The 14,031-nt window shown below is 42.5% G+C and overlaps 1 protein-coding gene across 5 annotated transcripts in view; it reads left to right on the top strand.

The window, feature by feature from the left end:
• The window catches only part of GBF1 (golgi brefeldin A resistant guanine nucleotide exchange factor 1), a 142,333-nt gene that overhangs the window by 8,406 nt on the left and 119,896 nt on the right, over window positions 1-14,031 (top strand). For all 5 annotated transcript variants that reach the window (XM_010356163.2, XM_010356162.2, XM_030940422.1 and 2 more), the window contains exons 2-3: window positions 6,155-6,260; window positions 7,303-7,369. In XM_010356163.2, the coding sequence (XP_010354465.2) occupies window positions 6,165-6,260; window positions 7,303-7,369 (163 nt within the window). In that variant the 5' untranslated portion in view covers window positions 6,155-6,164. The remainder of the gene's footprint in view (window positions 1-6,154; window positions 6,261-7,302; window positions 7,370-14,031) is intronic.

Below are 14,031 nucleotides of genomic sequence, written 5' to 3'. Positions count from 1 at the left end.
GCATCGGTCTCCTGAAATGCTGGATTACAGGCGTGAGCATCTGGCCTTTTAAGTATTATCAGATTTAAAGTGTTTTGCTATTTCAGGAATATAAAGTGGTATATCATTATAATCTTATTTTGTAATTTTCCTGATTATTAATGAAGCTAATAATCTTTTCATGTATTTATTTGCTATTTATGTTTCCTATTCTATGAAACGCCTATGCATGTCTGTTACCAATTTTGGGGAGGGGTTATATGTCTCATTCTTATAGTTTTGCAGCAGTTATTGTATGCTCTGTTTATTATTCCTTTATTAGTTATATGTGCTACAAATATTTTCTTCCGGTTTGTGCCTTATCTTTTCCCTCTTTTTTATGGTATCTTTTGAACAGACATTTTTAATTTTTAACATGGTTGAATCCACCGATTTTTTAAAGAGGTTTTACTTTTTGTTTCCTGTTTAGGTACTTCTCCCTTATGCTGAGTTTATTAAAATACTGTCCTGTAGCCAGGTACTGTGGCACACACCTGTTGTCTCAGCTATCCAGGAGGCTGACGTGGAAGGATTGCTTGAGCCTAGGAGTTTGAGTCCAGGTTCGGCAACATAGCAAGACCCTATCTCTAAAAAAAAAAATCGAAAAGAAAATATTCTCATATATAAGCTTCTAAGAGATTTCAGGTTTTGGTTTTCGTATTTAAATAACCTGAGATATATTTTTGGTATTCCATTAAATAAGAATCCAACTTATTGTTTCTGTTTCTCCTGCTTTTGTTTGGATATAGACAGAGTTGCCAAGTGATACAGTGACTCCTCTTTGGATCCTGTTGAGGTAACTGGGATGCCACAGAGCACTAGGGGAATGTTCTAGACCCAGCTTTAAATGGACAGTGCTTTCGGCCGGACGCGGTGGCTCAAGCCTGTAATCCTAGCACTTTGGGAGGCCGAGACGAGCGGATCACGAGGTCAGGAGATCGAGACCATCCTGGCGAACACGGTGAAGCCTTGTCTCTACTAAAAAATACAAAAAAACTAGCCGGGCGAGGTGGCGGGCGCCTGTAGTCCCAGCTATTCGGGAGGCTGAGGCAGGAGAATGGCGTAAACCCAGGAGGCGGAGCTTGCAGTGAGCTGAGATCCGGCCACTGCACTCCAGCCTGGGTGACAGAGCGAGACCCCGTCTCAAAAAAAAAAAAAAAAAAAAAAAAAAACCAAAAAAATAAATGGACAGTGCTTTCAAGGGTACATGTTACTCAGAGTCTCTGGACCAGTGGCTTATCTGGCTAAGGGTATTAGTTGGTATTTATTTAGTTGTTCCCTCTCATTTATTTTTTTCTATTAATTTTTCATTTGTGTGAGTATATAATGGATGTATTTCTCTTGTTATCTCTGACACAAGATAAATCTTAAGTTTGTTTCTACTATACTTTTATGAGGTTTCTGCAGGCCTTTATGACCTTGTGACAAGAGATTTCTCGGCCATTGGCTACCAGACAGCAAGTGGTTCATCAATTTCCCATCTGAAGCTGAAGGGCACAACTGTTTGGAGATTCCCTGAGTGAGGAGACATACACTCAGAGACCTAGAAGGAGATTAGGCAGCTCAGCATAATACTTGAAAATAATTCCTCTTCATTCCCTAGATGTTTCTTTTTTTTATGAGACAGAGTCTCACTCTGTTGCCCAGGCTGGAATGCAGTGGTGTGATCTTGGCTCACTACAACCTCTGCCTCCTGGGTTCAAGTGATTCTCCTGCCTCAGCCTCCCAAGCAGCTGGGATTACAGGTGCGTGTCACCACACCTGGCTAATTTTTGTATTTTTAGTTGAGGCAGGGTTTTACCATGTTGGCCAGGCTGGTCTTGAACTCCCAACCTCAGGTGATCTGCCCACCTCAGCCTCCCAAAGTGCTGGGATTATAGGCGTGAGCCACTGCGCCCAGCCCTGGATGTTTCTTTTTTACAATGATTTTTTGCTTAGACCTTTGCTATCTTAGAAAGTGGTTAGTTCTTTCCTAAAGAGCTTATTCATTTTTAGTAAATTCGTTGATTAAAATGTAAAAGTAGTTAATAGGTAATATATGTTTGTGACACAAAATTCAAAAGGTAAAAAAGAATATACAGAGAAAAGTTAGTCTTCCTTTCACTCCTCCACCACTCAGTTCCCTAGTCATCTGGTTTCTTTCTCTGGAGGCAGCAACCTCTTAGCAGTTTCCTACAAGTCCTTCCAGAGACCTAGAGCATATTCATCTTGCCTACATAATTTAAGGAAGGGAAAATACCAGGAGAGATTTAATATTTTCTCTTTTGATTCTTCAAATCATTTTTGAATTTGTCTTTCCTTTATTTCTAAGTTCTCCTCCTCCTCCTCCTCCTCATAAGAGAGGATGGTTGTACATTCATATCATTGAACCTTCTCAGAAGAGAACATTGTTGTATTCCTAGAGCATGTGGAAAGCAGATAGTCTTCTGAGACTAACCTAGTTCTTTAAATTGTCATTAATATAAATCTTGTGTTGGATTACCTTGTGGACTGGGGACGTGTTGTGGGCATGGACACATTATTATTATTATTATTTTATTTTATTTATTTATTTTTTTGAGACGGAGTCTCACTCTGTCGCCCAGGCTGGAGTGCAGTGGCACAATCTCGGCTCACCGCAAACTCTGCCTCCCTGGTTCATGCCATTCTCCTGCCTCAGCCTCCCAAGTAGCTGGGACTACAGGCGCCCGCCACCATGCCCGGTTAATTTTTTTGTATTTTTAGTAGAGATGGGGTTTCACTGTGTTAGTTAGGATGGTCTCGATCTTCTGACCTCATGATCCGCCCACCTCAGCCTCACAAAGTGCTGGGATTACAGGCGTGAGCCACCGCGTCCAGCCTATTATTATTTTTTTAAGACAGAGTCTCGCTCTGTTGCCCAGGCTGGAGTGCAATGGCACAAACGCAGCTCACTGCAGCTTCGATCTACCGGACTCAAGCAATCCTCCCACCTCAGCCGCCCTACCAGCTGGGACTACTGGTGTGTACCACCACACCTGGCTAATTTTTGTATTTTTTGTAGAGACAGGGTTCACCATGTTGCCGAGGCTGGTCCCGAACTCTTGGACTCAAACAATCTGCCCACCTCAGCCTTCCAAAGTGTTGGGGTTTAAAAGTGTGAGCTACTGCGCCTGACCCCTGGACAAAATTTGTACCAGTTTCTTTTTTCTTTATCATGGTGGTTTTCATGCTTTTCACTTTCTGGGGGGCCTCATGTTATGCAAAATATGCTGATCGAGCTACTTGCTGGGTACATTTCTTTCCTATATCTCTGGCTGTGTCTCAGTTTTCGTATCTATTCCACTAAACTGTGTAAATGCCTCAAGGGCAGAAATTGTATACCTCTTATCATTGTTAATGTTTAATTATATTGATAGTATGGTAATACTTTGTGAAAAAAGAGAAAGTATTTTTTTTCTCTTTTTGAGATGGAGTCTGGCTCCATTGCCCAGGCTGGAGTACAGTGGTGTAATCTCGGCTCACTTTAATCTCTGCCTCCCAGGTTCAAGCAATTCTTCTGCCTCGGCCACCCGAGTAAACTGGGATTACAGGCGCTCTCCACCATGCCTGGCCAGTTTTTGTATTTTAAGTGGAGATAGGTTTCACTATGTTGACCATGCTGGTCTGGAGCTCAGGTGATCTACCCGCCTTGGCACTCCTGAAGTGCTGGGATTACAGGCGTGAGCCACAGTGCCTGACCTTTTTGTAAAAAATTGAAACATTACAGATCCATCCTGGGCAACAAAGTGAGACCCCATCTCTACAAAAAATACAAAAATTAGTTGGGTGTGGTGGTGTGCGCCTGAAGTCCCTGCTACTCAGGAGGCTAAGGCAGGAGGATTGCTTGAACCCAAGAGTTCAGGTCTGCGGTGAGGCATGACAGTGCCACAGGACTCCAACCTGGGTGACAGAGTGAGACCCTGTCTCAAAAAAACCCCAAAAGACAAAAACATTACAGGTAGGGCTCAAGTATCCTCTGATTGCACCCTGATTTCATAGCACCTTCTTTAGGGATAATTATGGTTATAAGTTCGGGTATATTAGCACAGACCTTTTATTTTATATTTACATATCATATTAATGCTTTCTTGCTGTAAGTTAATAGGAGTTTTCAGAACTTTTCAAAGGTCTTGTGACTGTCACTGTCCAGTTTTCTGGAACTGACTGGGACAGTTGGATGCAGTCACTTATTTATATTTTATGTTTATATTTATATTTATATATTTTTAGAGATAGTGTCTTGCTCTGTGACCCAGACTGGAGTGCAGTTGCGGGATCATAGCTCTCTGCAGCCTCGAACTCCTGAGCTCAAGTGATCATCCCGCCTCAGCCTCCCCAGTAACTAGGACTACAGGTGTATGCCACTATGCCTAGATAATTTTTTAGTTTTGTTTTTTTGGTAGAGACTGGGTCTCACTGTTTGCCCAGGCTGGTCTCAACTCTTGGGCTCAACTGATTCTCCTGCCTTGGATTCCCGAAGTGCTGAGATTGCATGTGTGAGCCACTTCACCTGGCCTGGATGCAGCCTTTAGGGTGACATTGCAATTGTGGTTCTAAACCAACGCTATGCTTCCAACAACCTTTACTCTATTCTTTAACTTGAATCTTCACTGTTACTTTATTGAGTAGATAAAAAAGAACAAAGGGAAGGCTATGTATTTAGGAGAGAGCGAGAGAGAGTATCTTGTTATGTTGCCCAGGCTGGTCTCAAATTCCTGTACTCAAGCAATCCTCCCGCCTCGTCCTCCCGAAATGCTAGGATTATAGGCATGGGCTACCACGTTTGGCCAGAAATACTGTTTTTAACAGGCTGACATTATAGTTGTATCTGTGTACTTAAAGGCATCATAGGACTTTGGGAACAGTTGACTTTGAAGAATTTGACATGCTTCCTGAGGACTGTTGAGGTGCTTTTGAAAAGTTTTCTGGATTGATTTGCTTTGAGTTGTATCTTGAACTGCCTTGAACTTCTAAAGACCCCCTAGGAGAGCCAGATAGTTGGATTCATAACATAAGATGGACTTCATCTCATTTTAGTATTACAGATTTTTTTTTTTTTTGAAATGGAGTTTCACTCTTGTTGCCCAGGCTGGAGTGCAATGGTGTGATCTTGGCTCACCACAACCTCTGTCTCCCGGGTTCAAGCAATTCTCCTACCTCAGCCTCCCGAGTAGCTGAGATTACAAGCATGCGTCACCTTGCCTGGCTAATTTTTTGTGTTTTTAGTGGATAGGGGGTTTCTCCATGTTGGTCAGGCTGACCTTGAACTCCCGACCTCAGGTGATCCACCAGCCTCGGCCTCCCAAAGTGCTGGGATTACAGACCTGAGCCACCGCACCTGGCTAACAGATTTTATGAGTATAGAAAATCTTGGTACTGGCTAGGCGCCTGTGCTGGCCCACGTCTGTAATCCAAGCACTTTGGGAGGCCCAGCCGGGCAGATTACCTGAGGTCTGGAGTTCGATACCAGCCTGACCAACACGGAGAAACCCTGTCTCTACTAAAAAAACTACAAAATTAGCTGGATATGGTGGCGCATGCCTGTAATCCCAGCTACTCGGGAGGCTGAAGCAGGAGAATTGCTTGAACCTGGGAGGCAGAGGTTGTGGTAAGCTGAAATTGTGCCATTGCACTCCAGCCTGGGCAATAAGAGTGAAACTCCGCCTCAAAAAAGAACAAAAACATGGGCCGGGCGCGGTGGCTCAAGCCTGTAATCCCAGCACTTTGGGAGGCCGAGACGGGTGGATCACGAGGTCAGGAGATCAAGACCATCCTGGCTAACATGGTGAAACCCCGTCTCTACTAAAAAAAAAAAAATACAAAAAACTAGCCGGGAGAGGTGGCGGGCGCCTGTAGTCCCAGCTACTTGGGAGGCTGAGGCAGGAGAGTGGCGTAAACCGGGGAGGCGGAGCTTGCAGTGTGCTGAGATTCAGCCACTGCACTCCAGCCTGGGTAACAAAGTGAGACTCCATCTCAAAAAAAAAAAAAAAAAAAAGAAAGAAAATCTTAGTACTGAAAATCTTAGTACTGAAAAGTTAAGTCACAATTCTAACCTTATCAGGTACTGATTTTTAAGCTTTGGTATGCTTTGGGTAACCAAATATTAACCAGACTATTATCTTAACTGTTTTGGTAGGTTTGCCAAGATGGTGGATAAGAATATTTACATCATTCAAGGGGAGATTAACATTGTGGTTGGGGCCATCAAACGAAATGCCCGATGGAGCACCCATACACCACTGGTAAGTAGGAAATGGATAAATAGCCTGGTCACCAAGTTTTTGTAGGGGATCTGTTGGCGTGGTTAAAAGAGTAATCAAATTCCTAGTAATGAGAATAGTAGGAATTCAGAGTTGTTCTTGATATCTTGTTTTTTGTATCCCAACTAGCATCAGATATATAGGCTGTCTTTTTTTTTCTCTGGGACCCAAAAGATCACACATTCTTCTTCTAAATATTTTTGTAAACAGCTTAAGCTAGTCCTGTGCTTGGGACCTCTTTAGTATGCCTAAAAGTGTCGGAAAGATTCCTTATTTTCTAATTCTTTAGGACTATAATTAGCTATCAAATTTATTTAAATCAGGGTAGTTACTGATACATAGAACATGACTTAGTGATGGTTCTCCTTCTTGGGGGTTCAGCAAACTTCCATGTATAGAGTAGGCCATATCTTACCAATCAGATGAGTAAGAAACTTACCTGTTATACAGTTGGCTTTCTTTGTTATATGTGTTTGAGGATTTTTTTTGTAGAATTGTATAAAACAATTTTTGGCACAGTTGTAAAAACAAGTTTAGAAATTGCCATCTTGGGAGTTTATATGAACATAACTGGTAAGTGCATTTGGAAATTTCTCAGATTTTTTCATAAAAATATATTGATTTAGAGGTGAGAATGGCATCAGGAGTATCTTTGAAATGAATATGTATGATGACATAATGGTTGAAATGAATATGTATGATGACATACTGGGTATGAAAAAGGAGAGAAGACAGAATAATACACATAGAAAGGACCTGGCAATCTGTAGTAGCTTGAGTGCTATGGTGATGATATAGATTAGCACTTAAGGATTCGCTATTTTGGATAAGCCCAGAGTATCTCTATGAAGTAAGAGATTAGGGAACAGAAAAATATGAACTATGGCTAATTTTCTTTTCCTCAGAAGGAAAACTTACAGGATTTTCTGATTGGATTCAGAGAAAGAGCCCTTGATCTGTCCTTTATTTTCCTTTTCTTCTTTTGGCCCAATAATGACTTACTTTTAATCTATGTGTCCTACAGGATGAAGAACGGGATCCTCTGCTGCATAGTTTCGGTCATCTAAAAGAGGTTTTAAACAATATAACTGGTAAGTCTCCATATGTATGTGAATTACTAATTTTGGTAAAAAATATGTGTTTGATTTATTGAAAGGATGGAAAAACTTTTTCTATAAAGGACTTTATAGTAAATAATATAGGCTTTGTGGGCCATGCACAACTGCACAACTACTTAATTCTGCCTTTGTAGCTCAAAAGCAGCTGTAGATAATACATAAATGAATGAGCAATATATTTTTTCTTTTTTGTTTATTTTATAGAGACAGGGTCTTGCTATGTTGCCCAGGCTGGTTTCAAATGCCTGAGCTCAAGGAATCCTCCTGTCTTGGCCTCTCAAAGTGTTGGGATTCCAGGCTTAAGCCACTGTGCCTGGCCTATATTTTCTTTTTTCTTTTTTTTTTCTGAGGAAGAGCCTCGCTCTGTTGCCCAGGCTGGAATGCAGTGTCGTTAACTCAGCTCACTGCAACCTCTGCCTCCTGGGTTTAAGCAAGTCTCCTGTCTCAGCCTCCTAAGTAGCTGGGATTATAGGCGCATGCCACCACACCCACCTAATTTTTGTATTTTTAGTAGAGACGGGGTTTCACCATGTTGGCCAGGCTGGTCTCAAGCTCCTGGCCTCAGGTGATCCACTACCTCGGCCTCTCAAAGTGCTGGGATTACAGGAGTGAGCCACTGCACCTGGCCTATATTTTCTTTAAAAAAAGAATCTGCAAGCCAGATTTGGCCCATGGGTGCAGTTTTCCAATCCCTGGTTTATTGCATTGGTTTCAGTCTTCATGATCTTTCAATTTTCATGTGTTCCAGAATCATTTGTCCCTTTGTTTGCCCCTTATTTTCCTAAGCATGATAACCTTATATAATATATTCATATGTTTAAACTTTTCAAAGCCATTTTCAAATTTATTACCTAATTGAACTTTTATACAACCCCATGAGGGAGGCATGGCAGCTATTGTCCCCTTTTTGTGAAAGAAGTTGAAGCCCAGAGGGGTTTAAAGTGATTTAGCTGAGGTCACACTAATCCTGGGAGGTGGAGTCAAAACTAGAAATCAGGCCTCTGATGCCTGGTTTAGAGTTCTTTGCTCTATATTGCTTCTGTACATGTGACTAGAGGAGAATATACACATTAAATGCCTTATATTTGTGTGTGTGTGTTTATTTTGCATATATACATATACATACACACACACACACACTGGCAGGGAAGGAGGAAAGTGTCAAAACCAAGGGGATGTAGATACAGGCTGAAAGGGAAAGCTTCAGAGCTGTGTTCCTTTGTTGACCATAAAGGGCTCCTGCAGTGTATAACCCTGGGGTGCTTTTTGCTAGTGACATATGTCAGACTGTAATTGGATAGTGTTTAGGCTTCTGCAAATTAAACAAACAATAAATAAGAAAATTTCTTCTTTTCATTAGAAATATGGGAGAATATCTGGAGAAAAATTTTTTTTACTTTCCTAAACATGGGCTAAAGTTGAGACAGAGTCTCGCTCTGTCACCCAGGCTGGAGTGTGCAGTGGCACAGTCTCGGCTCACTGCAAGCTCTGCCTCCTGGGTTCACACCATTCTCCTGCCTCAGCCTCCCGAGTAGCTGGGACTACAGGTGCCCGCCACCTCGCCTGGCTAATTTTATGTATTTTTAGTAGAGACGGGATTTCACCATGTTAGCCAGGATGATCTCGATCTCCTGACCTTGTGATCCACCCGCCTTAGCCTCCTAAAGTGCTGGGATTACAGGCGTGAGCCACCGCGCCTGGCCTTTTTTTTTTTTTTTTTGTTTTGAAATAGTGTGTCTCTCTGTTGCCCAGGCTGGAGTGCAGTGGTGTGATCTCGGCTCACTGCAAGCTCCATCTCCTAGATTCAAGCGAGTTTTATGCTGCAGCCTCCCAAGTATCTGGGATTACAGACATGCACCACCACACCTCTCTGATTTTTGTGTTTTTACTAGAGACGGAGTTTCACCATGTTGGCCAGGCTGGTCTCAGACTCTTGGCCTCAGATGATCCACTTGCCTTGGCGTCCTAAAGTGCTGGGATTACAGATGTGAGCCACCGCGCCCAGCCCATATTTTCTTTTTGTGCAGTGGCGCCATCTCGGCTCACTGCAGCTTCTGCCTCTTGGGTTCAAGCAAGTCTTCTGCCTCAGCCTCCTAACTGGGACTATAGGCATGTGCCACCATGCCTGGCTAATTTTTGTATTTTTAGTAGAGATCATGTTTCACCGTGTTGGCCAGTCTGGTCTCGAACTTCTGACCTCAAGTGATCCTCCCACCTTGGCCTCCCAACCATATTTTCTTCAAAGGAGCAAATTTCACTCAATTGAAACAGCTTTGGAAATATTAGCCAAGAAGGATCAAGTATAGAGGAGGCAATTGTTAACTAGTTAGCAGGGCAAATACTGCTACTAGGTGGCATGTTCTTATTTTATGGCCTGTACCGACTGGTACTTGACTGCTTTAGAATGTTGGCTACTTGCACAGATTTTTTTTTTTGATTTTACAGATAAAGCTTACATATCCCAATTAGAAAAGAAATATAATGAATGGAGATTTATAGTTCTTTTTGTTTGGTTTTGAATTCAGAGTACTATCTTCTTAAGAGATATTAAGAGGATCAAACAAGTTAATATAATTGGAAACACTTGGTAAATATCTTATACACAGTGAAGGATTGTTGTTATAAGTGGCTGGCAATACCCTAAAATGACTGAGATCACTCTGGAGTAGCCTTGTAGGCCTTTTGGGCACTCTGCAAACCTTGAGGAGCTGAGGTGGTGCTGCTATCCTGACAGAGCCACATTTCCTGCCTGCCATCAAATCCAGATCCCATGCTTATTTTCTTCATGCTAACATGTCCCAAGATTTTACCTCAGAGACCATACCTGCGGCGAGTGATGCAGTCTAGGAATTATAGACTATTTAAGAGCTATTGAAGTTGAGTCTGCCGCCTGATTTTCTTATGTTGTTGGGTTAGAAATCCAGCCAGATTATCTGCTCTTGGAACTAGTAAAACCAGAGTGTGTTCAAGAGCCAGTTCTCTCATTGGTAGCAGGAATATCTCTGGGTGTTGCTAAGCTTTCCCCTAGAGTGAGAAGGAAGGTAGTAGTGTTTTCCAAGGCCGACAGCTGTGGCATATATTGAAATGATGCCTGCCAAAGTTGCTACATTGTTCTTGGTTTTTAGCATATTACCTGCCTGAGAAAATGACAGAGTAGACCTAAAATAGAGCATTTCATGATCTTCATATTGCTTCTGACCCCACACACAGTGCTGGCTCCCGGGAACAGGTTTATGGGTCAGCTGTCCCTGTGGTCCTGGACTCTACAACCCATGACTAATTTCTTGTTTCTTTTACGGAAACAAACAGATTTTTCTGATTGGCAGTGTCAGGAGGACTGCTTTCCTGGAAGCTTATTAATGGTAGGAGGCTGGGAAAGGGTTTTGAACTTGGAGAGAAAACTGAAGGAAATGTGCTTGTGTTATATGACCAGTTAAGGTGTACCCTTAGATTGGAGGAGGGATGGCAGGAATTCTAGGACTTCTACCCAGTTTCTCATGAACCTGACTTGGACGTGGTTCTTTTTTGCAAAGGCTTTCTGTTTGCATTTTTCTAGGCTTTCTGCTGGCTTGATTGGTAAGACTATCACTGTTGGAAATGGGTGGTTCACTGGACATTGTCAGTAAACCAAAATGATTTTTTTCTTTTCTTGTAGAAGGAATCTTTAAAGTATAGGCTGGGCGCGGTGGCTCAAGCCTGTAATCCTAGCACTTTGGGGGGCCGAGATGGGTGGATCACGAGGCCAGGAGATCGAGACCATCCTGGCTAACGCGGTGAAACCCCGTCTGTACTAAAAAATACAAAAAACTAGCTGGGCGAGGTGGCGGGCGCCTGTAGTCCCAGCTACTTGGGAGGCTGAGGCAGGAGAATGGCGTAAACTTGGGAGGTGGAGCTTGCAGTGAGCTGAGATCCGGCCACTGCCCTCCAGCCTGGGTGACAGAGTGAGACTCCGTCTCAAAAAAAAAAAAAGTGTGTAAGCACTACCTACACTACTTTTCCAGGAATATCATCTGATTATTGTGAAGGAAATAAGTCCTTTTCTCCAGTAAGGTTGGCTAAGTCCATACTAGTTATTCTCACAGATGTATGTTGTTGGACCACATTTACGGTCAGTAGTTGCCCAAACTTCATGATGACTACAAGGTCTATAGCATTTAGAGTAATAAGATATGCTAATAATACCAGATTTGAAAAGAGGATTGCTCTTGGAAGTAAAAGGGTGTCCAAGAGCAAAGTTTGCATACTGTTACTTTGGATAAAGCCTTAGCTTACCACCAGTGAGAGAGACTTGACTGCTCGCCCTCATTTGGTCTTGAAGTCCTCTCAGGACTCCTTTTAGATTATTCTGAAGGAGTTAAAACAGATGTGTGGTTACCAGGGGCTGGGAGGGGTATGGAGAGTGACTGCTAATGGCTACAGGGTTTCTTTTTGGGGTGATGAAAATGTTCTAGAATTAGATAGTAGTGATGGTTGCACAACTTTGTGAATATACAAGAAATCACTGAGTTGTATACTTGAAAAGGGTAATTTTATAGTATGTGAATCATATCTCAGTTTATAAAGGAAGCAAAGGTAGGCTGCAGAAGTTGTGAATTTGCCAGTTTTTTCTCAGGTCTCAGAGCTGTGGAGGGAAGTCTCTGTAGTCATTGCTGTGCTTTGGACCCATTACCCAGCAAAGGCAGCATAAGGCTCTGTTCAGCTTCTGGCCCAGTTTGTCCTTTTATGTCTCTCTCATTAACTCAAGGAAGCACATGGCTTTTATATTTAAATTTATTCAAACTGTAATCTTTGACATTTGAGTTAGCTTTTAGTACAGTTTTGCATTTATAGTAATATATATTATGTATTTTCTCTATCCCCAAAGAATCCGTTTTAATCTTTTCCGGATGCAAATTTCAGGCTGTCTTGTCCTATCTCCCCTCTCTTGCTCTCTTTCCCCTCCCCCCACGGAGTGTGTTTGATCAGGTGTGGCAGGAATATCCACTGTCAAGCTGCGCCCTTTATATTAGTCAATATTATCCTTCTCCCCCCTCCCTGTCTGTCTGCCCCTTTGGGCTTTCCCAGTTGATTTATAATTTTGGAATTCTCATCGGAGTCTGTAATACAGTTTGTTCATTATTTAACCAAAACCTGTTTAATGAGCAGAGAGAGGCAATGTAAATGTTAGGCATGTTGCAGTGATGTACCTTTGTGCTTCTCAAAGCGGGTGGGTAGTTAACTCTGTGCTGCCTGCAGGACTGGGGTGTCCTGGCCTTAGGGGCAGAAGGGCCACTGCCTCTCTCTTACATCTGACCAAGCCCTGCCATTAGATTCCAGAGACACATTTCCTTTTATCCTTCTAGGAATCTTTTCGGGCTCTTGCATGTGGGAGTTATCTCAGTCTCGCAGCTAGACCTTGTGGTAGGATCTGTGGCATGGGATGGGGCATGGAAGGGAAAGTGACATATCAGGATACTTGATATTGCTCTTGGTTTTTAGATCTGACAAGATTAGACAGTTTATAGGAATGCTTCTAGCCCATATGGTCTGTGGTCTTTGATCTCTTTGTTCCCAGACTAGATAAGCCCTTGCAAGCCTTAGTTCCCTCTATCCAGTATAGCTTTATGGGAAGGGCTATAGTCAGTTTTGAATTGTGGTGTTTGGTTGTGGTTATTACCTCCAGATATAGTCCGTCTTTGTCCTTGGTCTTTAAACTTAGATCATTACAAAGAGATTCTTTTCCAGGAGATTTTTGGTTTAAAGCAGGAGAGGAACAGTCTAAAAGTATCACAACCAGGCTAGATACAGTGACCCACATCTGTAATCTAGCACTTTGGGCGGCCAAGACAGCAGGATTGCTTGAGGCCGGGAGTTCAAGACCAGCCTGGGCAACATACCAAGATTCCCCCCATCTCTACAAAAATAAAAATAAAAAAATTAGTTGGGCATGGTGGCGCACAACTGTAGTTCCAGCTACTTAGGCTGAGGTGGGAGGATCACTTGAGCCCAGGAGTTCAAGGTTACGGTGAGCCATGATTACACCACTGTGCTCCAGCCTGAGTGACAGAGTAAGACCCTATTTCAGTGAGTGAATGAATGAATGAATGAATGAAAGTACTACAACCAAAATCTTCTCTTATGGGATCATCTTTTAATGACTTACTTTAAAGCCTTCAGGGTCAGGGCTTGAGGAGGACTTCTTAGGGTATGCATGTGTCTATGTGCGTATGGGGGTGTGTGGTGAGGAGTTTGCCTTTAGAGATTTAGTCCCAGGTCTTTTTAGCTCTGAGGACCTAATGTCCAGTTTTGGTTATCAGGACTGGGGGTTCTCAGTGTAAGACTAAGGTGGTCTTGAGGCCTAGTATAGGTACCTGTATTAACTGTAACATTGTTCTAGTTTCTTAGACCTTTTCTTTTGGGGATTCCCCAAGATTTGAATTCTTTCAGGACCTAGCTTATTGAGTTGCTTCTAACCGATATTTATTGACTATCTGGTATGTGCCAGGCATTTTTCTTAGGTACTTAGGAAGTGGGTCTATAATGGTAAACAATCAGTCAGACTTCCTGCCCTCATAGCCACTGGTTTGACAGTACTAATGACTCTAGCTGATCATTCCAAAGCTAACGTTTTGTAGCCTCTACTTTATGCTGTCAGG

The sequence above is a fragment of the Rhinopithecus roxellana genome, chromosome 11 (genome assembly GCF_007565055.1).
Source record: "Rhinopithecus roxellana isolate Shanxi Qingling chromosome 11, ASM756505v1, whole genome shotgun sequence".
NCBI classification, from domain to species: Eukaryota; Metazoa; Chordata; class Mammalia; order Primates; family Cercopithecidae; genus Rhinopithecus; species Rhinopithecus roxellana.
The sequence above is the reverse complement of the archived record's forward strand: the minus strand, read 5'-3'. Positions and strand labels throughout refer to the sequence as shown.